A 24,351-nucleotide genomic window follows, 5' to 3' on the forward strand; every position below is an offset into this window, starting at 1 on the left:
CCACCACCTCCACCTCTCCATCTCCACCTCCACCACCTCCACCTCTCCATCTCCACCTCCACCACCTCCACTACCACCACCACCTCCACTACCACCACCACCACCTCCACCTCCACCACCTCCACCATCACCTCCTCCACCACCACCTCCTCCACCTCCACACCACCCTCACCACCACCTCCACCACCTCCACCTCTCCATCTCCATCTCCATCTCCACCACCTCCATCTCTCCATCTCCACCTCCACTTCCACCACCACCACCTCCACCTCCAACTCCACATCCACCTCCTCCACCACCACCTCCACCTCCTCCACCACCTCCACCTCCACCACCTCCACCTCCACCTCCTCCACCTCCACACCACCCTCACCAGCATCTCCACTACTACCTCTACCACTAGAACCACCATCTTTACCACTAACCCCTCCATCAGAACCACCATTTCCACCTCCACCATCAGAACCAACATCTCCACCACCACCACCTCCACCTCCACACCACCCCCACCAGCATCTCCACTAGTCTCCCTGAACCATCTCTACCACCACCACCCCCAAACACCTAGACCATTTCTATCTCTATATCTCCCCCATCAGCATCAGCATCACCACCCCCATCTCCCAACTACCTCCACCATCTCCACCTCCATCACCAGAACCACCATCCCTACCACTCCACATCCAGCTCCACCACCTATACCCCCACCCCCACCATCACCTTTACTTCCCAACCCCCTCATTGTCTTCTACCTACTTAAAGCACTTTGTGGAGCTCACTTTACCCTCCAACAGAGGAGCATTGGGTAAGAGGCACGTGGCCTGTTCTGCTGGCTTTCACAGATTACAGTCATTTTGTGAAGGGGTGTGCTGAAGGAAGCCATGTGTGGTAAGTGGCAGAGACCCAAATCTGGTGCATGCTCATCTGAAACACTGCCTCTGGGGTCACGCTTCCATTGCATTACTTGGGCAATTCAATGCGAGGGAAATTGAAAACCCCTGGCTGGTATTCTGTATGACAGAGAAGCTGGACGGGGTTCTTGACAGACGTCTGCTCCCTAGTTCATGCCCCAGCCATGCTGTCTCCCTGTCTCGTCTCTTAGTCTCTTCCTGTTTCTTTTATTTTGGTTCTGGGGATTAAACCCAGGGGTGTGAGCTTCATCCCCAGCTCTTTTTATTTTTTTACTTTGAGACAGGGTCTTGCTAAGTTGCTGAGGCTGGCCTCAAACTTGCCATCCTCCTGCATCAGTCTCCAGAGTTGCTGATGTCAGGTGTGTGCCACTGTGCCCAGCTGTTTTTTTGTCTCAGTGTGTAACTTCTTTGGATTTTCTCTGAAGTTCCACACACGCAGAAAGAGAATGAGCGGGGTAATGTGGCTGAGCTGGGTCCCCCCTGGGTTCCGGGAGAAAGGTGCAGGACAGTCAGCTTGGACACATAGTAATCCCAAGTGTTTTAGCTGAGAAGGGTCTCGGAGAACCAAGTGAGCGAGCATCCTGTCCTTGCTCTTTATTAGAAGCCACATGTCGATTACTCATGAACAAAGCATCATCTATCTAATTTACATTTGATGAGACAGTAAACAAGATGGGCCTTACCTGTACCAGAAATATGATGAGAAAGTAAAAGTTGGCTATTCTTCTGAATTGTTCAAATAAGTTCTTGGGTATGAAGTTCCAAAACGTGTACTGCGTGAAAGAAAAGCAACACTAGGCGTCGGGACGGTTGTGCCTTGTGCAGTGTCACTCCCACCACACGATAAGCAGCCCAGATTCAAAGTGCAAAACATTCAGTTTGGACACAAAACTCATAATTCAAAATCTGGTGGAGTTGTTCACCATTTATTAACTTGTTGACCCAAGAAGCTGCTAAAACAGGATGTGCTCTCCAACCTGCCCCGCACCTGCCCCGCGTTGCTGCCTGATTCCAGGGAATGCGGAATCAGGTAGCAACGCGGGGCAGGTTTGGAGAGCACATCCTGCAGTCCGAACTGCAGACCCGTTGGAGAGCGGTTCTACATGAAGACTCTCTCGGATGCCCGTGGGCCACTCTCCCACAGCCTCCCTTCCCTTGCTGCCTCCTGCACGCTGACCCAGCTGTGTGACCCAGGCTGGTGGTGGCAGGTGCACATGGCAGGGGGCCACGTCCATGAAGGCAGGTGAGGGCCCATCCCTTCTTGGCAGGCATAGAGGACCAGCAGATGGTTCCTGCCTCTGGTTTGCTCCGACCGTTCACTCAGCTCTTGTGCTGAGAGCAATACCTCAGATGCGGCAAACCTACAACAAGCACTGGGCTTGGGAACTTCCAAACTCGTATCTCCCCCGACTGCAAGCGGAGTCAGACCAGGCAATTGAAAGGCCTGCACACCCTCGCTCACAGGGTCTTCAGGCGCTCTGCTCCCACCCTCAGCTGAGAGCGCAGCGTGGCCTCTGGAGCGGGACCTCTGTCTGCCTCCAGCTGCAGCCAGCAAGCCAGCTCTGGCCATGTGACTGGCCGGCAGTGCGGCTGACAGTGCACCACCGGCTTCTCCTGCAGTCATGCGGCAAGGAGATCAACTAAGGAACTCTGCCCCGCACCAGCCAGGATGGACACGAAACACCCGGAACTGGCCTGAAGTCTCAGCTGCTCTTGACCTGAAATGGATCCTGTCCCAGTGCCCACATGGCTGTCCCCAGAATGCTCTGAGGCCTGAACCCTGGTCCACCAGGAGGGTGACCAACTCACGCGGAATGGAGACTTCTTTCATCTGTGATTGGGAATGGGGACGTAAAGGGCAGAAAGCCCCGTGGCTGGACGTGGCTGTGGGAGCTGCGGATCACCGTGAAGCACTGGAGGGCAGGCGCAGCAGAGGGACTCGGGCTCTGCTGCCAAGCCTGAGTGTCTTCATGAGTACTTTGGGAGTAAGAAGTAACAGTGGCCTATTCTATTCTGCAGGCACCAGCAGAATTAAGTCATCACCCTTGTCGAGAATGCTCCACGGCCTGGGAAGTCATTTTAGAGCTTAAACGATAGGACAGACGTGGAAGTCACTTATGCAAATACAAGTCACTGAAACATCCCTGTGTCTACCAACGGACAGAGGTACCAATGGGCAGAGGTGCCCCCGCTTTCCAGTAATGCAAAGTGGCTCAGCATTCCTCAAGGCCAAGGGTGGCAGTGCAGACGCAGCACTTGAACTCTGCAGCCTCCTGAGGGCCAAGCAGGGAATGCCGGGGTCTTGTGGCCTGAGGTGGACTGGGGCTCGAGGTGGCTATCACCCTCCTGAGTGCCAGTCTCCCCAGGGGTGCTGAGGCGGGACAGGCAGGGCCATGACAGCGGCTGTTTGTTCTTTCCTCTTCTGCCAACGTGTTCCCCAAAGGAACAGAACCCGGACACACCCCGGGGCAGTGCTTCCCCAGCCCCATCTACCAACAGAGAACCTGCCACGTGCTGTGCGGGGCACTTGAAAAATCCTAGCCAGAAGTTTGCTTTTATGTCGAAACAAAATGTTCTCCCAAGAAGATACAGAGACGTCGCCACCCACACTCTCCAAATCCAGACACTTGTGTGCCACAAAGTGAACAGCACCTTCCACACCCCGAGCTGTTACCCAAGAGGAGGCACTGACGATGCTCAAGTGCTGCTCAAGAGTCCCCCGGGTTCCGGGGACCGATGCCACCAGTACCCCAGGGCACGCCCTCTGCGCCTTCCCGTCCCTCCTGGACCTGGCCACACAGGTGGCTGTGTGCACGCAGATTCCCCTTGAAACTTCCTGTCACCACCTTCGTGGCCCTGAGATCAGGGTGCCCACCACCTCTGATGAGGGTGAGGATGACTTGGTGGGCAGCTGCTGGCGAGTGCGCCCAGCTGAGGCGGAGGCTGCTCAGGCTCTTCCCAACGGGCCGAGGACCACTCCTGACAAGTGTGTTGACTTAATTCTGCTTGTTCCTGCCTGAGAGCTTCTGGGCATGAAGGGCCCTGGTCCCGAATCCCCACCCAGCCTGGGCGTGGTTTCCTTCCTCTAAACCCAGGCCTGGCCGCTCTGGCTGGGCAGGGAGGGGCTAGGGTATAGGGCCTCTGGGCCAAAGGGCGGTGGGCACAGGAACATTTAAGAAGGAAAACACAGCAGAGTAGGCTAGCCCTGGCATACCTAGAGCACCAAGGGGCAGGGGTGGGGGCCACCGCTAGGCAAGTGGACAGCACAGCTCGGCTCTCCCGAATCCCAGGTGTGGGTCGCGAGAAGCTGGTGCTGGCAGCCCCCCGCAGCCTGCACAGAGCTTCCTGCCCTGAACGACATGCTGGTGGCCGAGCTCTGTGCCTGGGGGAGAAGCCAGGCAGGGGAGCTGGTGGCCAGGGCCTGCGACACGTTCCACACAGGACGTGGCACTGACGGTGTGCGGCTCACAGTCTGCGCAGGGTCCCCACAAGTGCCACCAAGCTCTGCTTGGCACGCGTACTGCGGAGACACTGGTCTTAGGAAACATGCTCATGAGGGGTTCAAATTTCGGGCCTCCTAGGGGCCGGGGAAGCACACGTCAGTGTAGAAACCGTGCTCAGTGAGTGCTGGCAAGCGCGAGTCCTGAGCGAGGCCTGGTGTGCCTCAGTGGAGCCCTCTCAGCTCACTCCTGCGTCTGTGATCACACAGGATGTCATTTGGTTGGGATTTTGCTTTTGAGCATTGTATGCACCCCCGTCGTGTTTCTGGAGATTACAGCTACTATGATTCCTTGACGCTGCTGTTGCAGGTGGAATAAACCCATGGGAAGGGCTGCGAGGAGCTGGCCTTCCCTATCGTAAAGCATCGTTGACAAATGTGGGTGCCCACCCTGGATGTCATGTGGGCACCGAGCAGTCTGCGCAGGCTGACGCATCAAGAAGTGGACGAAGCAGGTCTGGCTCGGGGCCCCAGGGCCTAACCTCGGCCCTCTGCCTCTAGGTCGGAACCGTCTTCTCAGCCTGCTCCGAACCCACCCTGCAGTTCATTTCCTGGCACCCATGGAGGGAAAGACCCCCTCGGGCAGAGGTCCCTGTCCACACCTCTCTGCACACCAACACCTCTTTGACGCACTCCTGCAGGACCCCAGCCCCACATTCCAGGGAGCCCTGGAGTGTACTCCTTCCCAGGAAAACTACCGTGGTTTCTGCTCTACAATGGCAACTCTGGCCAAGGGTCTCTGGTGATGCATGTGACCAGGTAGCACTCACAAGCCAAGTCCTAGACTTCAAACCCGCCTCTCCACCGTGACTAAGGAGAAGACAGCACTGGTCTCCTCAGGTCTAACGCACTTGGGGTGGCTGGAGGAAAGGAGGTAAAGGGCCTCTGTGAAGCCCCTGTCCCTTGTCCTTGCTGCCTGTAGGGTGGCACAGGGCAGTGCAGCGAAAGCAGCCGTGAGCTCAGAAAGCACCAAGCCTGCAGCCACGTCCCTGGTCAACTGTGGCCACGTGGGCTAGGGCCAGGGCTACCTTGGAGGAGACGATCCTGTTGTCAGGGTATCTCTGTGGAATGTAGGCCTCTGCTCCCGGAGGTGGCTCCTTGTGTCCCACGTAGATGGTCCTGCTGTCCACCCAGTTCTCCTCTCCTGCACACTGTGGGCAGAAGAGACGGTCCGTGAGCACCTGGGGATTGCCGCGCAAGTTCCTCCTGGGCCCATTCGTCTGAACCAAGAGGGTCCCACTGACCCAGAGGGCCGCAGGGAGGACCTGGCCCCACTCCAGCCTCAGCACTGCTCCCTGCCCCAGGATGAGGGCATCTGCTCCCCGGACAGTCCCCCAGGTGGCACCCAGGGTGCTCCCCGAGTGGCTGTGGGTGGAGAAGGCATGGGCTGAGTTTATGCGGGAACCTGACAGCAACGTCTTAAGGTTTCAGGAAAGAAAGACACTTTCCAACAAAATCAGAACGCAAACCCTGACTCAGCCATCAGTGTCACTCGACGAGGCTTTCCTGGGAAGAGAGGACATGGGCCTGACGGAGGCCAGATGCTGAGCACGACCCTCAGGGGCAGCAAGGAGCCCTGAGCACATCCTTCACGCCCTGTCCAGCCCGACCACAGCCAGGAAGTAGTGGGGACCTCGGCCACCAGGGGTTCTGCAGCCCTTACCGGTGGGCGCTCCTCCTCTCCTGCAGGGACTTCCAGACAGCAACCTACGCTGGGCCCAGCCAGTCCCATCCCTGAGGCACAGGCACTGCACCAGAGGTGGGCAGAGGCAGGAGCAAAACACAGGCCACACGCCCCGCCCGGGGACACCTCCACCCCAGGCCCACACCCTCCCTCGCCTGGCCTTCCTCCCTACGCCTGGCCCTCCCACCCCTGGCCTCGGACCCCAGGCCCTCCCACCCCTGGCCTTCGTCCCCGAGCCCTCTGTACCTGGCCTTGGACCCCAGGCCCTCCCACCTCTGGACGTCCTCCCTGCACCTGGCCCTCCCTCACCTGGACGTCCTCCCTGCACCTGGACATCCTGCCTGAGCCTGGCCCTCCCACCCCTGGACGTCCTCCCTGCACCTGGCCCTCCCTCACCTGGACGTCCTCCCTGCACCTGGCCCTCCCTCACCTGGACGTCCTCCCTGCACCTGGCCCTCCCACCCCTGGACGTCCTCCCTGCACCTGGCCCTCCCTCACCTGGACGTCCTCCCTGTACCTGGCCCTCCCACCCCTGGACGTCCTCCCTGCACCTGGCCCTCCCTCGCCTGGACGTCCTCCCTGCGCCTGGCCCTCCCTCACCTGGACGTCCTCCCTGCGCCTGGCCCTCCCACCCCTGGACGTCCTCCCTGCGCCTGGCCCTCCCACACCTGGACGTCCTCCCTGCGCCTGGCCCTCCCTCACCTGGACGTCCTCCCTGCGCCTGGCCCTCCCTCGCCTGGACGTCCTCCCTGCGCCTGGCCCTCCCACCCCTGGACGTCCTCCCTGCGCCTGGCCCTCCCTCACCTGGACGTCCTCCCTGTACCTGGCCCTCCCACCCCTGGACGTCCTCCCTGCACCTGGCCCTCCCTCACCTGGACGTCCTCCCTGCACCTGGCCCTCCCACCCCTGGACGTCCTCCCTGCACCTGGCCCTCCCACCCCTGGACGTCCTCCCTGCGCCTGGCCCTCCCACACCTGGACGTCCTCCCTGCGCCTGGCCCTCCCTCACCTGGACGTCCTCCCTGCACCTGGCCCTCCCACCCCTGGACGTCCTCCCTGCACCTGGCCCTCCCTCACCTGGACGTCCTCCCTGCACCTGGCCCTCCCACCCCTGGACGTCCTCCCTGCGCCTGGCCCTCCCACACCTGGACGTCCTCCCTGCGCCTGGCCCTCCCTCACCTGGACGTCCTCCCTGCGCCTGGCCCTCCCTCGCCTGGACGTCCTCCCTGCGCCTGGCCCTCCCACCCCTGGACGTCCTCCCTGCGCCTGGCCCTCCCACCCCTGGACGTCCTCCCTGCGCCTGGCCCTCCCTCACCTGGACGTCCTCCCTGCGCCTGGCCCTCCCTCACCTGGACGTCCTCCCTGCGCCTGGCCCTCCCACCCCTGGACGTCCTCCCTGCGCCTGGCCCTCCCACCCCTGGACGTCCTCCCTGCGCCTGGCCCTCCCACCCCTGGACGTCCTCCCTGCGCCTGGCCCTCCCTCACCTGGACGTCCTCCCTGCGCCTGGCCCTCCCTCACCTGGACGTCCTCCCTGCGCCTGGCCCTCCCACCCCTGGACGTCCTCCCTGCGCCTGGCCCTCCCACACCTGGACGTCCTCCCTGCGCCTGGCCCTCCCTCGCCTGGACGTCCTCCCTGCGCCTGGCCCTCCCTTGCCTGGACGTCCTCCCTGCGCCTGGCCCTCCCACCCCTGGACGTCCTCCCTGCGCCTGGCCCTCCCTCACCTGGACGTCCTCCCTGCACCTGGCCCTCCCACCCCTGGACGTCCTCCCTGCACCTGGCCCTCCCACCCCTGGACGTCCTCCCTGCACCTGGCCCTCCCACCCCTGGACGTCCTCCCTGCACCTGGCCCTCCCACCCCTGGACGTCCTCCCTGCGCCTGGCCCTCCCACCCCTGGACGTCCTCCCTGCGCCTGGCCCTCCCTCACCTGGACGTCCTCCCTGCGCCTGGCCCTCCCACCCCTGGACGTCCTCCCTGCGCCTGGCCCTCCCACCCCTGGACGTCCTCCCTGCGCCTGGCCCTCCCACACCTGGACGTCCTCCCTGCGCCTGGCCCTCCCTCGCCTGGACGTCCTCCCTGCGCCTGGCCCTCCCTCGCCTGGACGTCCTCCCTGCGCCTGGCCCTCCCTCGCCTGGACGTCCTCCCTGCGCCTGGCCCTCCCTCGCCTGGACGTCCTCCCTGCGCCTGGCCCTCCCTCGCCTGGACGTCCTCCCTGCGCCTGGCCCTCCCTCGCCTGGACGTCCTCCCTGCGCCTGGCCCTCCCTCGCCTGGACGTCCTCCCTGCGCCTGGCCCTCCCACGCCTGGACGTCCTCCCTGCGCCTGGCCCTCCCACGCCTGGACGTCCTCCCTGCGCCTGGCCCTCCCACGCCTGGACGTCCTCCCTGCGCCTGGCCCTCCCACGCCTGGACGTCCTCCCTGCGCCTGGCCCTCCCACGCCGGGACGTCCTCCCTGCGCCTGGCCCTCCCACGCCGGGACGTCCTCCCTGCGCCTGGCCCTCCCTCGCCGGGACGTCCTCCCTGCGCCTGGCCCTCCCTCGCCTGGACGTCCTCCCTGCGCCTGGCCCTCCCTCGCCTGGACGTCCTCCCTGCGCCTGGCCCTCCCTCGCCTGGACGTCCTCCCTGCGCCTGGCCCTCCCTCGCCTGGACGTCCTCCCTGCGCCTGGCCCTCCCTCGCCTGGACGTCCTCCCTGCGCCTGGCCCTCCCTCGCCTGGACGTCCTCCCTGCGCCTGGCCCTCCCTCGCCTGGACGTCCTCCCTGCGCCTGGCCCTCCCTCGCCTGGACGTCCTCCCTGCGCCTGGCCCTCCCTCGCCTGGACGTCCTCCCTGCGCCTGGCCCTCCCTCGCCTGGACGTCCTCCCTGCGCCTGGCCCTCCCTCGCCTGGACGTCCTCCCTGCACCTGGCCCTCCCTCGCCTGGCCGACGTGCCTGTGCTGACCTTCAGTCTGTCTTTCTCTAGGACCTGGCTTTGGGAATGTCCATGCTCCAACCCACGTGAGGGATGGAGACAGGAAACCTTCGTATGTAACTAAAGCCCGACGCTTAGAGCCAGCTGACACCCAACCTCTGCCCTGCTTGGAACATGGCAGGTTGAAGCCTCGTCCTGTGGACTCAGGAGTGGACAGGCAAGGAGACACTTCCGAGAGGAGAAGGAGTAGCACAAACACTGCACCCTGGGGACCTTTCCTCTGTCCTCGCTGGTGGTGGCTTGGCTCCAGGAGTGGCCGTGAACCTCGCACCATGACTCTGGGGCTCAAGGGTGCACCCCGGGAGCAGCCACCTCCTGCGGCCTCCAGCCAGGGACAGCCCACCGCCCCAGCAGGAGGCAAGTTGTCCGTGTTCATAAGCTGTGCAGTGGGTGCTTGCTGCTGAGTGTGTTAGAAGCCACTCAGCTGTGACTCCACTAGCGTGCCACCCAACTAGTGGAACACCAGCGCCTGCAGCGGGGCTCACCAAACCCCCAACGTCCATCCACTGTCAGCCACACCCACATCAGACAGAAGTCAGCCCTGCGAAGGAAGCCACTGTGGACGGCCTCTGAGATGCAAACAGACACAGTGCCCAGCAGTCCCCTCCCAGCTCCTCGTCCCCAGAGGAAGGACCCGAACGCTGGACGTTAGAGAAGTTACTTCACCAGTCTTCTCAGCTCAGCAGCGTGGCTGCAGCACAGAACTCAGAGATGAAGACAGAGGACGCCTGGTGAGGCCAGGAGCCCCCTAGAGGGTCCCACCCAGGGCCCTGGAGGGCAGACCACCCAAGTCACTGCTCTTCGCATGGCGCGCAGACTCCAGGACGCTGGAAAGGAGGGAACGGGAGGGGCTCCTGGGGGCTCAGCACCTCGGGGGGCTGGGCTGTCCTCTGCTGTGCCCTCAGGAGCTCCACTGGACTAGTGGGGAGTAACCAGGTGGGCCTCCTCATAGGGACAGCAGTGACAATGATCTTGTGAGCTCAGGGGTGACTTCCTCAACATAGCCAATCTGGGGCCTAGAGGTGCCAGCTGACCCGGTCACAGTAGGCCAGGGATGCAGCCTAAGTCGTGCTGCACAGAGGAGCTTTTGCATTCTAGGGGGAAGATGTGGGCAGCCAAGCATGGAGCCACCAGCCTTGGTGTCTGGCTGTGTCCAGATGGGCTCAGTGACACTGCTCGGCAAGGTGGCTTGCACCAACAGTTTCATTGTAACAGGGGCTCGAGCTGGGCACCGGACTGTCTGTGTCAACACCAAGGGTCCTGAAGAGGAGGGTCAGCCCGGCTGTGCACACCACTGTAAGGCAGCCACGCAGCACGTGCCCCGAGGGCGTCCAGCTCCTCACCAGCTCCACTGTGGGCGGTTCTGAGACAAGACCAGTCCACCAACTGAAACACCTGAGCTGCTCCCAGAGGGCCCGGGGGCCAGGGCAACACCACATTCATGGCAGCCACAGCCAGCGCCCCCATGAGCTCACCAACATTCGCCCGTGGCACCCACCACCTTGGCAGGAGGCAAGCCTGAGCCCGGAGTGCAGAATGACATGTGGACTCCACACAGCAGGACGGGCAGAGTGGTGTGCTAATGGGTCCCCTCTGGGGCGATGGCGTGGCTCTCTCAGCCCCCGCTGGCACTCCATCCAGCAGATCCGCGGTGCACTCCAGGACGCATTCGATATTAACTCCCACTGTTCCGAGCTGTGGAGGCTGGGAGCTACTGCTCCCCTACAGACTGTGTGAACAGCTCGCTCGCTTTAAACAGAACCTGGTGTCACTTCCCTTTGACAGAGAGTAACGCCAAACCAAGAAGTACCATCCAGAAGGCCTGGGTCACACACAAAAACATCCCCAACAACTGACCAGCAAAACTGCCAGCTCAGCACAAACATGCTTTTCTAATTAGTGAGAGTACCCGGCCAGGCTGGCCACGCAAGCTTGCTCACAATCACTAATTAATAAAGAACTGAAAGAAACAGATCAATAATTCCCAGAGGACGGTGCAGCGATGGGTCAGAGAACTTTGCCCTGATGGAGAATGTGAAGGATGGGGACTCGCTGGCAGTGGAGTGGAACAGGGACTGGCTCAATGGCAGGCGGGTGTCCTGGGATCCACAGACCGGGCACCAGTCACCTGTAAGCAAGCAAAGACACCTAGCAAGATGACAGTGGCCACTGACGCAGAGCTTGCAGGGCCAGCCAGCATTCTGGAAACCTGCGGGACAGCGGGAGGACAGGGCGCCAGCATTCCTGAGGCTCTGGAAACCTGCGGGACAGCAGGAGGAGTGCCCCCAGGCCTGCCAGCAGCCGGCAATGAGCTCCTCCCGTCTAGGGTGCGCTGCGGCCAGCAGCCCTGGCTTCCTGGACTCTGCCAAGGCCTGTGATCTTCCTTATCCACTGATGTTGAGAGACAGCGCCTCTCAGGAGCTGTGGGGCACGCGTGGTTCTCACGGGTCGGCAGGGCTGGTGTGGGACAGTGGGCTCTACAGCAGGCTCAGTGCTCAGGGCGCCCTTTCCTCTTGTGTGTCCAGGGACGCCCCATCTTAAGTCATGTGGGTGGCTTGCTATTCCTTTCCTACTGTCCACTGCCTAAATTTTTAAAAGAGAAGGAAGTCAAAACTTTCAAATGATTTTAAAATCTGTACTTTACATTTATGCCTATATAAAATTCATCTGGTCCAAATATGGCAGAGGTCTTCCCATTGGTGAAATCCGGTGGCTTGTTTCTGTTTTGTGGGAGCAAATCATTTTACAGCCCCCCCCCAGGAGTGGGCATGTTTGGAGAAGTGGGTACAGCCCTAGTGATCAGGGACCATGACCTCAATCCACACGGCGATAGATGGGCCTCTATGGTCAGCTGATGTGATGACTGCCTGTTTGGGCCCCAGCTTCCTGCTGGGGCCAGCCAGGGGGTGTAGACACACCCCAGACCATCACTTGCTTTTGCTCTTGCTTCTGTACCATCACTAACTTAGACTCCACCGCTCACAGAGGCTGTCTTTACTGCCTGACAGTCTGGCCCGCCAAATCCAGCAACTGCGTGCGCATGAACCGCTCTGATGTCACAGATGGTGACACGTCCTCTGTTCAAAGCCAGCCACAGGTGATTAAGGCAGTTATGGTTCACAAACCCTGAAGGCCAAGGGCAGGTGACACCATGTGGACGTCGGACTCTTGCTGCCGAGGCCCACCCAGGCAGCAGCTGAGAGGCTGTGGCCTGCAGCCCTACCTGGGAAAGGAGGCAGGGAACCCCCACCTCACCAGAAGGAGGGCAGGGAGGAGTGTTCCTGCAGGGTCTCAGGACTGTCCACTGAAACTCAGGGGCCACTGGTCCAGTCTGCCGGGGTCCCCCAGGAGTCCAAGCAAGGTCCTTGGGGCTTCGTGGTGGAGCTGTCCCTTACAGAAGCACTGCAGCCACATGTCTGGCCAGAGCTGGTGCCTGCTGATACAGAAGCCACTCTCAGTGTCGAAAGACAGCAGGAGAGACTGGCGGATGTGTCCCCAGCGGTCTGCGGATGGCCTTCAAGCACAGGCAGGGGAGTGTGAGGGGAAGGGCTCCCAGCGTTGGCTCCGCAGGCAGGAAACTGGCAGAGCAGGGCTGCCGGCAGGGAAGGGGAGCAGGGCCGCCGACCGGGAAGGGACAGGTGCGGGCAGGGAGGCGACAGGCAGGGTGTTCCTTCTGGGCCGAGGGGATGGTTTAAAGTCTATGTAACTGGTCGAGGCACTGGACTGTACTCCTGAAATGGTGGCTCTTCAGACAGGTAGCCCACCTCAGCAGGTCAGGAGGGCTCTGCTCTGCACGATGCCCTGCCAACCTGGAGGCTTCAGCTCCAGGGCCTTGCTTTGCCAAGGCCACCTCCCCTTCCCACCTCCTCAGCAAAGAGACTTTCGCCATCAGGCAGGGCTGTATCCTAGCGGGGAAGGCTTTTTACAGGGAGTTTTGTCTGCGGTGCTGGGGACGAGCACAGGGCCCCCTAGGCCAGTGCTCTGACCAGCATTTCACAGTGGGTGAATTCAGTGTGTCCCTGGAGAGGCCTGAGGACACTCCTAAGGAAGGGAAGCAGGTGGTTCTGGGCCCTTCCTTCCTTATCCTGGAGGCCCACCAGTGCCCCTGAGCTCACCCGGGCAGTGGGAAGGACAAGAGGGCTCCAATCAAAACTGCCTCAGGGGTGGCTGTGTGGCCAAGTCACCAGCTTCCACAGTGGGTCCGCCTCTGCCAGCCTCACCCTCAGCCGACTAGGATGGGGCCCTGCAGGCGACGTCAAGCAGAGCAAGGCTGAAAGCACAGAGGACCAAGTTTCCAGTAACCAGCTGAAAATCAATCTGAGCCAGGGTCAGTTGCCAAATGCAAGTTTTGAATTTCAGCTGAAACAAACAAGTGCACTAACTGAATTACACGCGGGGAGAGAACACAGCACCAACAGCCCTGTCTGCAGGTCAGGGTTTGAGGTGGCAGTTACTTCCGGGGGCAGTTCTGAAATTCAATGGGCACCTGGCGGCAGAGCTCTGGTAGGTCGGAGACAGCACTCACTCAGGGGTCCTAGAAGCAGCTGTCCCAGGCTCCTATTCCCACCCAGGTCACAGGCACTGGGCACTCTGTCTTCCTGAGGCACAGGCAGCACCCAGGATACCTCCGCCTCCTGTCTGCATGAGGTAGCCTTCACTCTTGAGTTGAAGGACCCATTGGCCACAAGTGACCCATGCCCAACTGGAAACATCCATGTTCCACTCCTATGAGGCCCCAAGCATCCTTCCCGTGGCTCTGCCCACCTCACCAGTGCCTAAGGCACATCTGGACTCAGGCAGGCCCAGGCCAGCCGTGCACAGGTGAAGCAGGAACCTGACCACACCTGCCCCAGTTCCTGGCTGGTCTGCCCTCGACCGCCACAGGGCTTCCCTTCCCACAAACCTTGGATATCTGCAAGGATCTTGTTGTCATTTTTCAGCCGTGAACATATTTTTAATCTCAAAATCACTCAGATCAGGAGAGCACATTGCTATGTGGAAAGCAACACTCCCTGCCCTACGTCATGATCTACCAGATCCAGAGCCGTATAAAATATTCACAACGACTCTGCTTGCCTTGTTGTGACGGTGCACAGTGACAGGAGCAGGTATGTGTCCCCAGGGTCCAGGCGGCGGACACAGCCGGACAGCAGGAAGGGCCGGCGATGGAGGGCCAGCGAGAGTACCCACTGCCGAGCGGCAAGCACGCTTTGGGCCCAGAACAAGCATTGCAGGCGGATCCCCGTCGGACGTGCAGTCGGAGCACAGGAACTGCCGGTGTCACCAGATTCTCTGACGTGTCTGCAGGAGCTGAAGCTGCCAGGGCTCCACAGCTCTAGTCCACCACCATAGGGGAAGGGACAGCAGGGGGCACACCCTGGCCCGGTTTCCACCGGGTGGCTTTGAGTGACTTCAGAGAGAGCACCATGTGCCTGGTCACCGCACCTGCAGAGGCGGGGATGGCACAGCCCAAGGCAAACGGGCAGGTGACGTACCCAGGACTGTGGCTTCCCATCCAACAGAAGGCGAACACCCTCTAGCCACATGTCCACGTGCACAGCTTGTAACACGAACGTGACAGGACTTGCACACGCCACGGAGGCGCCTCTCTCCCAGGGTCCAGGGGTCTGAGCTTCACTCTGCTGAGCTTGGCGCTGGCTGGCCGGGTGCCGTGAACATGGGCATTTAAGGCCAGGCTCCTGGCTCCAGCACCAGGAGAGAATCCTGTTCTGACGCTGGCATGGCCAGTGCCTTTGGAGGGAGGCAATCTGGGGGCCACTGCCACTGCCACTCCTTCGGGTGGCTCCTATGTGCATCCCAGGGGTAGCTGCTGGCAAACCTGACTGTCCCTTGAGCCCCGTGGCCCAACACAGCAGCCTTTGTGTCCCTTGGCCTGAAGATGGGGACAGGAGGTCGGTGCTGGGGGTGACCCATGCCTCGTGGCCAGCAGCATGTGGTCAGTACATGCCTAGTAGGCATGGGTGCTGGTGCTGCTTAGAAGGAAAAGACCAGGGTGGAGGATCATGTCAGAGAAGGGTGAGAGCTGCCAACGCCCCCACCGGCCCACCTGCAGGGCCCACGGCAGGAACATGCCCCCTCACGGCAGAGACAGCCCAGTGCACATGGCACAGCTTACAGCACCTCCCGACCAAGCGCCAGACGCACCTAAGGACGGCAGAGCAGGTCCAGAGAGGGCGAGCCAGACACAGGCTGGCAGACACTGCTGGAGGCGGGGGGTTCAGTCCCATCGCAGGCGGGTGCCCACACCCCAAGCGCCAGCCCCAAGTTCCTCCTGAGCCAACACAGAGAGCCGTCACAGGAGCAGGGCACGAAAACCAAGTGACTGCCTCGTTCCTAAAGGCAAGTCACCCAGAGGAGCGGGCGACGTCTCAGACAGCGTGTCCCACACGCGTGGGCTTGAAAAGGCTTGACTCCAACCCTTCCAAACGCACACTGTGCCAGCACCAAGCACGTGCCAGTGACGCAGAGCCCAGGCCCCGAGTCAGCGCCGACACACTGGGACACCAACACGGTGACAGTCACTGTCAGCTGGCAGCGCTGGGACACGCCTGCCACCTGTGGGAATCCCAACCTGGGAGGACTTGGCCGGAGCCAGCACAGGGCCTCAGCCCCTGTCACAGCTGAGCCCCTGCAGAGGGCACCGCAGCAGGCAGAGACCGCCTTCCCCTTCATGCAGCGCCCTCCCAGGTGGGCTGGGATAACAGGGCCAAAGGCCATCCTGGGGGCAGGAATAAGAGGAAGCAGAGTGAGGAGGCCACAAGATGAGGGTGGACAGGAAGTACCCAAAGCAAACTTGAGAAATGGCCTGCAGAAGAAGGGAAAGAACCCACAGAGCCGGCCCAGCAGGGAGCGGCCACCCTGAAGACAGCACCACCGGGGGGCAGAGGACACCCAGAGGGTGGGCCAGACCTGGCCGACTGGGCCAGGCCTCCAGGTGGACAGAGGAGGAGCCGCGAGGCCCTCTTAGCTGCGTGTGCCCTGGACCTCCACGGCTTGATGCCCTGGTCCCCCACCCTGCTGTCAGCTGCTGTGGCCCAGGCCGATGTGTGCCCACATGTGGGTGGCTCTGCACTTTGCACTGGTGACTTGTAGTCCCAGCTCAACCAGTGTACCTAAAGGATGCGGCAGAGCCTGAATCGACCCTCCACCCAGACAGGAGCAGTGTCACTCTGCAGGGCTTGGGCTGCGCCCCCACCTGCCCTCCATTCTACAAGATGAGGCACTGAGCCACATGCCCATCTGCCAGGCCCAGCGGGGACACAGCAGGGGGGATGCCTGCTGGGTACCCCCAGAGGAGGGCCAGGCTCACAGACTGCCCCCCCAGGATCCTGCCGCAGCACCCGAGGTGCAGCCTGTGCTCCATCCTGACCCTGACGTGGGAGACCATGTGGTCTCTGCTCAGCTCCTGCTGCAGCCACCGGACGGGGCCCAGGACCCACGGCCGCGGGCTGAATGGTGGCTGACACAAGCACATGGACACACACAGCCCCACACTTGTGTCAGGGCTGATGGCCACTTGCTGGCGCGGGCTCCCTGGGGTCTGGACTCTGGGTTCTGAAGGACGCAGGACCTGCAGTGTGGCTGCACCTTAGAAGAGGAGGGAGCTAGTGGCCTCTCCTCAGAGCTGGTGGTGTGAGAGGACAGTGCAGGGGCAGGGAGCCTCGCAGGCCAGCAGAGAGGGCAACTCACCAGCAGGCCAGCAGAGAGGGGAACTCACCAGCAGGCCAGCCCTTGTCCCTCCCCTCCCCACTGCTGTCCCTGGAGGTCAGGGCTCACTGGACCCTAGTCACATGCCACCCGTTCCCTCACCTGCTCACAGCACCACCACCCTCTGCCCACAAGCACCTGGGAGAGGACCTGGCTTCCCGGTCACCACCAGACCCCCACTGCACGATGCTGGGCATGCAGGAAGCACCAGCAAGGCTCCCTGGGCCCTGGCCTCTGCGGGGCACAGCGAGGCTACGGGGCAGCCTGAGAGTGCGCCATTCTCCCCAGAAAACTCAGCACAAGAACTCCGGGTTCAGGGAGCTGAGGGAGCTGCAGCCGGTGAGGGACAGCACCTCCCTCGCCGGGTGGGCGGGGCTTCGGCCACACCCTGCTTGGGGCGGAGGTGCCCCAGCTGAGACTCACCTGCATTTGGAATTCTCGGCAGGACAGGAGAATGGGAAGGACACTGCCATAACTCTTCATGCTGCCACTACACTGAATAATCTTTTGGCTACACTGAGGTTGACCTCCTGTCTCCAGTGTGGCTGCCAGGGCTTCTGGAGCCTGTGTGCCCACGGAGCTTGAGCCGGCTCTGCCACACAGAAAGGCCCACGGCCCCTCATGTCATGCCAGGGCTGCCGTGCGGGCCGCCAGACTCTCAAGGCTCACAGCTGGGCTCCTCTGGACTCTCTTGGAGGGACTAGCTCACCGTAGTCATGTGCCCCTCCCCACTGGGTGGTCAACCTTGAAACACATGGGGACCCTGGAGAAGGCCTCCCTGCCTCAGCTGGGTCTCTGTGGAGTCATGTCATAGCCCATGTCCCCTCACTTCCTGAGGGATGCTCCCAAGCTCCCACAACCTCCCTGAACACGCACCTGCCCTGTCTGTCCCTACAGATCTGGGACTCCAGCCTTCAGTATAGATGAGGGCAGGGAGAGGCAATGTCCCCGAGATGGTCTGTCCATGCACAGGGAGGAGGGACCCACCTCCGGACAGAGTTCTGTCCCCAAATGTTCTGCCTGGGACATCACCAGAGCCTCTGCTGACCCCAGCCAGTACTGTGGCTATTCTGATCAGCACCTCTGCTGGACGCTGCCCTGCAGCCCTGCCAGAGGGAGATCTGAATGAGAGGGTCTCACACGTGCCACTGAGATGGCCTCGAGATGAGAGTTCCTCCTCCCTCTACAGAGATGGAAGACACAGCCATCTCCACTCACTTCCCCTCCTGGGCAGTGGACATGGCAGAACTGTAGCAGAGTGCCCCTGAACCCACATTCACAAACAATACTGCCCGCAGCACTCCTCTTGGGGACCAACACCAGAGGCCAGCCCACCAGGATGAAGGTCCTCTGCACAGCAGCTCAGCTCTGTGGCCAGAGGGCTGCTGACCTCCGCTTATCAACATCTGTGCAGTGTCTGAGCTCCCTCAGTCTGGCCGCCCCAGCGACCTCGGTTCCCAGAGCAGGCTGGCATCTGCCAGCTCCAGGAGGACTGGGGTCCTTCTGCAATGACCCTGGTTTGGGGATGAGTGGGCCTGGGCTTCCCAAAGCCAGTGACACCCCGAAAACACACAGTGTCTCCTCCTGTGCCTGAAGCTCTTAAGAACTCAGATGGTCCTCGTCCCTAGGGGCTCCTAGGAGTCCGTAAAGTCCCCGCCACTGGAGGAGCAGCAACAGGTGTGCCCAGGTCTGTTTCAGTCAGGGGTGCTAGCACAGGGAGACAGAAACCACACTCATGAAGGGGGGCTTTTACACTCCCTGCTCCCCAGGAGCAAGGACACGGCCACCAGGCAGGCCACAGAGGGGCATCTGGTGAGCAGAGCAGGGACGAGCCAGGTGAAAGCCTTCACCACAGCCTCCAGGAAGGAATGGTGGGCAGGCGGGCAGGCGGGCGGGCAGGTGGGCAGGCAGGTGCTGGCCTGGCTGCTCTGGGTCATTTCAGCAGAAGCACAGTCTGTTCCCAGGCATCTGGTACTGGCCCTAGTGGTTAGGGTAGGGTCACAGGACCCCACGGTGAGGGCACAGGAAAGACACTCGGACCAGCTGGTCAATATCTAGGAATCTGCTAACCTTGGGAGGACAGCCCTGACAACATCCACCATGACCAAACATCAGAGGTGGGGAGAAAGTGTGGATGTCTGCTGTGTTCCTCGGAGGACAGCACCTGCAAACACCAGCTAAGCAGGACCTTGGTTGGGTTGGTCTGCGCCCACACCCACACCTGCTGGTCCACCAGACTCGGCCGACCATGGGCCCTTTCCCAGCTGAGGCAGGGAGCCTGGAGGCCAAGCACAGGAAGCCAGGGGATGCAAGACCTGGGTGGCACCCGAGCTTAGCTGCCCCCATCTGGGTGGTCTCACCAGGGGCTCTTCCCAGATCTCCAGACCCGGGGACATGGCTGCTGTGTCTCTTAGGACACTAGGCCTGGCTTCTGTTCTCACCACAGACATGCACAGGACGTTCTTGAAATATTGGTTCTGCTGCTGCCAAGTGCCATCTGCAGCTACAGGCATTAAATGGAGGAAGCCTTCCCACCAGGCTGGCGGGTGGCCCTCAGCTCCGCCACCCCCAGCTCCAGGTGGCACTCGGACCACACATTGGACCCACCTGGGGAGGAGGCCGGCCTGCCGCGGGGCCTGCCGTGGGCTCCAGAGGAAACATGCAGGAAGCAGGCCAGGGCTGCAGGGTGGACAAGGCCTCCTCACAGAGCTGGTCACACACCCTCAGCAGAGCCAGCCTTGGCCCAGGCGCGGGCAGAGAGCAGGTCTCAGGGAAGCCACTATCTCAGCCATGGCCTGGGCCACACTGCCCCTCGGCCGCCAGCCCTGCCAGCTCCATCACGCAGCGGGCACTGTAAACAGGCACACTCGGCTTTGATGCCTCAGGTCCTACCACCTTGAGTTGAATTATTCCACGGAATTTGTCCTTGCGTAGAGCTGGGCCTAAAGGCCAGTACTTCACAGTGATGGAATTTTACTGGCAAGGACACAGGAATTGAGGTAAGAATGACCGACCACTCCAGCCATCTGGGCTTGTGTCACACCCTAAAGGTCCCACGGGAAGCCGCCCTGATCCTCAGAAAAGAAACTCCTGGGCAGGGCCTAGGGGTTAGCCGCAGCTGGCTCTGGACCCCTGGACAGACAGACAGCTGAGAGCCAGCTCTGGAACCCCTGCTGGGCAGCTCCCTGGGCATGCCTCCCCTCATGGAGGCTGAGCTGCTCACCACTCTTTTCCAGAGGGGACCTCCCACACCAAGGCCAGTCTCAGAAGCTGCCCTTTGACTCCAATGACCACTTCCTGATTTCAGCCCATGCATGAGGACCATGCACAGAGGTCAGCATCCCACAGGCACTTCTGGACCTCACTGTGCGAAGAGCTCCAGCTGGGAATGACCAGCTGCCAACACCAGGAGGTTCTGCACCTGCTGCCCCTGAAGTGTGCACTTTAGAAATCCAGAGACAAGGGGCTGGGGATGTGGCTCAAGCGGTAGCGCGCTCGCCTGGCATGCGTGTGGCCCGGGTTCGATCCTCAGCACCACATACAAAGAAGTTGTGTCCGCCGAAAACTAAAAATAAAATATTAGAAAAAATTCTCTCTCTCTCTCTCTCTCTCCTCTCTTTAAAAAAAGAAAAAGAAAAAGAAATCCAGAGACAAGAGGGGGAGGAGGAAGGGAAGGAGGGGGAGGGGGGAGGAGGAGGATGGGGAGGGAGGGGGAGCAGGGGGAAAGGGGTGGGAGGGAAGGGGGAAAAGGGAGGGGAGGGGGGAGGAAGGGGGGAGGGGAGGGGGGAGGAAGGGGGAGGAGGGAGGGAGGGGGAGGAGGGAGGGAGGGGGAGCAGGGGGAGAGGGGAGGGAGGGGAGGGGAGGAAGGGGGAGGAGGAAGGGAGGGAGGAAGGGGGAGGAGGGAGGGGAGGGGGGAGGAAGGGGGAGGGGAGGGGGGAGGGAGGGGGAGGAGGGAGGGAGGGAGGGGGAGGAGGGAGGGAGGGGGAGGAGGGAGGGAGGGGAGGGGAGGGAGGGGAGGGGAGGGAGGGAGGGGAGGGGAGGGGGAGGAGGGAGGGAGGGAGGAAGGGAGAGGAGGGGAGGGAGGGGGAGCAGGGGGGAGGGGAGGGAGGGGAGGGGAGGAAGGGGGAGGAGGGAGGGAGGAAGGGGGAGGAGGGAGGGAGGAAGGGGGAGGAGGGAGGGAGGAAGGGGGGAGGAGGGAGGGGAGGGGGAGGAAATGGGGGGAGGAAAGGGGGGAGGAAGGGGGAGGAGGGAGGGAGGGAGGGGGAGCAGGGGGAGAGGGGAGGGAGGGAGGGGAGGGGGGAGGAAGGAGGGGGGAGGGGGGAGCAGGGGGAGAGGGGAGGGAGGGGAGGGAGGGGAGGGGGAGGAGGGGGGGAGGGGGGAGCAGGGGGAGAGGGGAGGGAGGGGAGGGGGGAGGAAAGGGGGGGAGGAAAGGGGGGAGGAAAGGGGGGAGGGAGAGCAGGGGAGAGGGGAGGGAGGGAGAGGAGGGGGGAGGAAGGAGGGGGGAGGAGGGAGGGGGAGGGGGGAGCAGGGGGAGAGGGGAGGGAGGGGAGGGGGAGGAGGGGGGAAAGGGGAGGGGTGGGGAGCATATCCTCCTGCCCCTAGGAGCTCCTCTTCCCTGCAGTCCTGTCCTCAACCGGGAAAGCCAAGTCCCCTCTCGCCCTCACCACTGGACATCCTGGAATGTAGCCATCATGCTGCTGTGCTGCAGGCCACCCAGCAATACTGAGCTGAACCAGGAAGTGCATTTGCCTCTGTGACGTGCACCCCGGGGTCGTGGTGCACGCAGGAGCCAAGTGCTCTAGCAGGTGAGGCTGAGGCTCAGGAGAGGGCTCCACCTGCAGTCAGAGGGCAGGTGCCCGGGAACATGCTTCCCACTCTGGGCCACCACTAGCTCACCTGAGGCTGCCCACTTCCTCAGCCAGAAGTGGGCAAATGACCAGTAGCACCTGCTCAGGAGGCCACTCGACAGAGTAGGCAGGGTGTTCTCCCTAGAGCAAGGATGGTCAGGAAGCAGACAAGCAGGCCACAGGGGCAGCCTCTGAGGAAGGAGAGTGACACTGAGCCCGCGTGGCCACATGCCCTCCATGTCACCTCAGAGACTAGTCTCCCAGGACCCAGCAGAGCAGCATGCTCCCAGGCGGGTACACCACAGAGCTCCAGAGCCCACAGCAAGGTCTTCAGGCCCGGCCGGATGAGAGTGGCCACTCAGGACACCTGCCCAGCCAGGGTCACCCTATGGGCAAGGCCAGGCAAGTGTGCAGACTCACGCCGGGGCCTGGTGGGCGGAGGATCCCGAGCCCACGCACTACTTCCCTGCTCCGGTGCTGAGTACATCCTCAAATCGGATCAACTCTGCCCCGGATTTTGCAAAGGCATTCCTAACATCAGCGTGTGGGAGACTCAGTGTTCTCGCTCATGGTTACTAGTGCTCAACACGTAGACATGGAAACACCCAATGCACACAGTGCTCCGCTAGCAAGAGAAAGACCCAGACCCATGCACAAAGCCATTGGAGAAAGGTGCACATGGACCTGCACACGGAAGAGGCCCTGCTGCCTTCACTGAAGGGTGGGGCGGAGGGCCTGGGCAAGAGAGGAACAGAGGGCCAGGGAGACCCCTAGACTCCCTCTCCACCACCCAGGAGCCAGCTGCGAGGCCTAGGGCTGCAGGCCCACAAGGGTCTTCCGACCTGCTGGCTCAGCTCCAATGCTGTCCTGCATGTGCCACCGCTGGCCCCATGGTGACCTGAGGGGCTGAGCTGGCACCTGTCTCACCACCTACTATTGCCTGGTGCCCCCACGGCATTGGGCCAGGCAGGGGGCCTCTGGTCACCCACGGGAAGGACCTACATGGCTGGGCAGAGCAGCCGCTTCGTCCACATCATGAGTGAAGGGGCCAGGAGACAGACAAGGACCCGGGAACCCTGTGAGCCTTGGGCACTGCCCTCATCAGCGACTACGCACTTCACAGTGTGACATGATCACACAAAACGCTTTTCTAGATTTTTTTCCTGTCATGCCCTGTTGAACCTGAAGACCAGTAAATAGGCAATGGCAATTTCAGGAGTGTCATCGAACTGGCCGGCCCACAGGCCAACCTGATGCCCTGGGAACTGCACACCCCGGGGTGTGGCCTTCCACTGCCAGCCACAGGGCATGTTGCGCATGGGAGGTCTGACAACAGAGACAGGGGACCCCACACACCCAGCCAGACCGGACTCCCCAGCAAGGAGGGCAGCTGCACTGGCAGGGCCCAGAGAGGGACCTGCCGACATCCCTTCCAAGGAGACAACGTGTCCGTGAGGGAGAGGGGTATACCTTGAGTCCCCCAGAAAGGAAGGACAGCCACTCGGCTCCCTGAGGTCACAGTTGCCATGGGGGAGCAGGCAGTGGGCAGGCGTGCACCTGTGTCCACCAGAGGTCATACGGGGATAAGGACTCTGGCCACATAAGCACTTCCTGGCTCCTGCACACCTGTGTGCGTACTCCAACTTCAAAAGACATGGGGAACTGGGGAAATATTTGCAGTGTGCTTATTGTTTAAAGAAATAATTCATCATAAAGAGACCTCTCACAATTCAGGAGGAAAAATGAACAGCACGTGGGTTAAGTGCGAAGGCACATTCACAGGCTGCTCACAGAAGAAACACCAACCTGACAGTAAGACCCCACAAGCCTTGTGATCCAAGGAACGCTCAGTCACAACAGCCAGGCACCATCCGCCCCGGGGAACCAGAGAACAGGGGGGGCTGGGTGAGGAAGGAGGGCGCCCCTGGCGGTGGGCATGGCTCTGCAGAGAGCAGGGCGGCCTGGGCACGCCCCCCCCCCCCCCCCACAGAACAGGCCACATCCAGGAGGGGTTGGGGGCACAGCCTGGTTCTCCTTCATCTGGGCAAGGAGGGGCACGTTTGGAGAAGGCAACAAGGGGTCCTGCCTGAGACAGTGGGCTTCGCCACACCACCCAGCTCCACCCTCCCGCCAGCCTCGCCTGCCCTTCTCAGCTGAAAGAGGGTCCCGCATCCTACCCAAAGGAAACCTGCTGCTCCCACCCCAGTCGTCACAGTGGCCGGAAACAGAAAACGTCGCCAGGGTGCAACCCGTGCCCTGCAGGCCCTGCCAGCCCCGACTCCTGCCTCCCCGCCCACCAGTGCCCGCCACGTGCACCCAGGGGCTTTCAGCACTCCGCCGGCTGCGGCTTTTCATGAATGCTTTTCAGCCTGGGACCAATGCTGGGTATTTACAGGAGCACTGACTCAGGACAAAGTCGCGCGAGAGTGAGACAGTCAGCACTAACGTCAAAGGCAAAATAAGTTTCCCAAGGCAGCAGGGGGCAGGCAGAAGTCAAAGGTGGGGACCAGGAGGAAACCCCACCTCCCCCACCTGGGGGAGCCCCACAGGTGGGACAGGCCTTCGTGCCGGAGGAGAGCGTCTGGTAGCATCAGCACTCAGGGAGGCAGGCCAGCTGGGCCTGTGCCGCCAGCATTGGCTAACCTGCCACCCACTCACCTGCCATGTCCACGAGGTCACCCTCCACCCCCAGGAGGGCTGTCTGCAGGAGGTCCTGG

General features: G+C 61.7%; 1 protein-coding gene across 3 annotated transcripts in view; it reads right to left on the reverse strand.

The window, feature by feature from the left end:
* ATP11A (ATPase phospholipid transporting 11A) overlaps positions 1-24,351 on the reverse strand; it is a 105,463-nt gene that overhangs the window by 50,036 nt on the left and 31,076 nt on the right. For all 3 annotated transcript variants that reach the window (XM_081286196.1, XM_081286197.1, XM_081286198.1), the window contains exons 2-3: positions 5,439-5,561; positions 1,595-1,684 (exon numbers count right to left, since the gene is read on the reverse strand). In XM_081286196.1, coding sequence (XP_081142322.1) covers positions 1,595-1,684; positions 5,439-5,561 — 213 coding nt within the window. The remainder of the gene's footprint in view (positions 1-1,594; positions 1,685-5,438; positions 5,562-24,351) is intronic.

The sequence above is a fragment of the Spermophilus citellus genome (genome assembly GCF_964194105.1).
Source record: "Spermophilus citellus genome assembly, chromosome: 1".
NCBI lineage: Eukaryota > Metazoa > Chordata > Mammalia > Rodentia > Sciuridae > Spermophilus > Spermophilus citellus.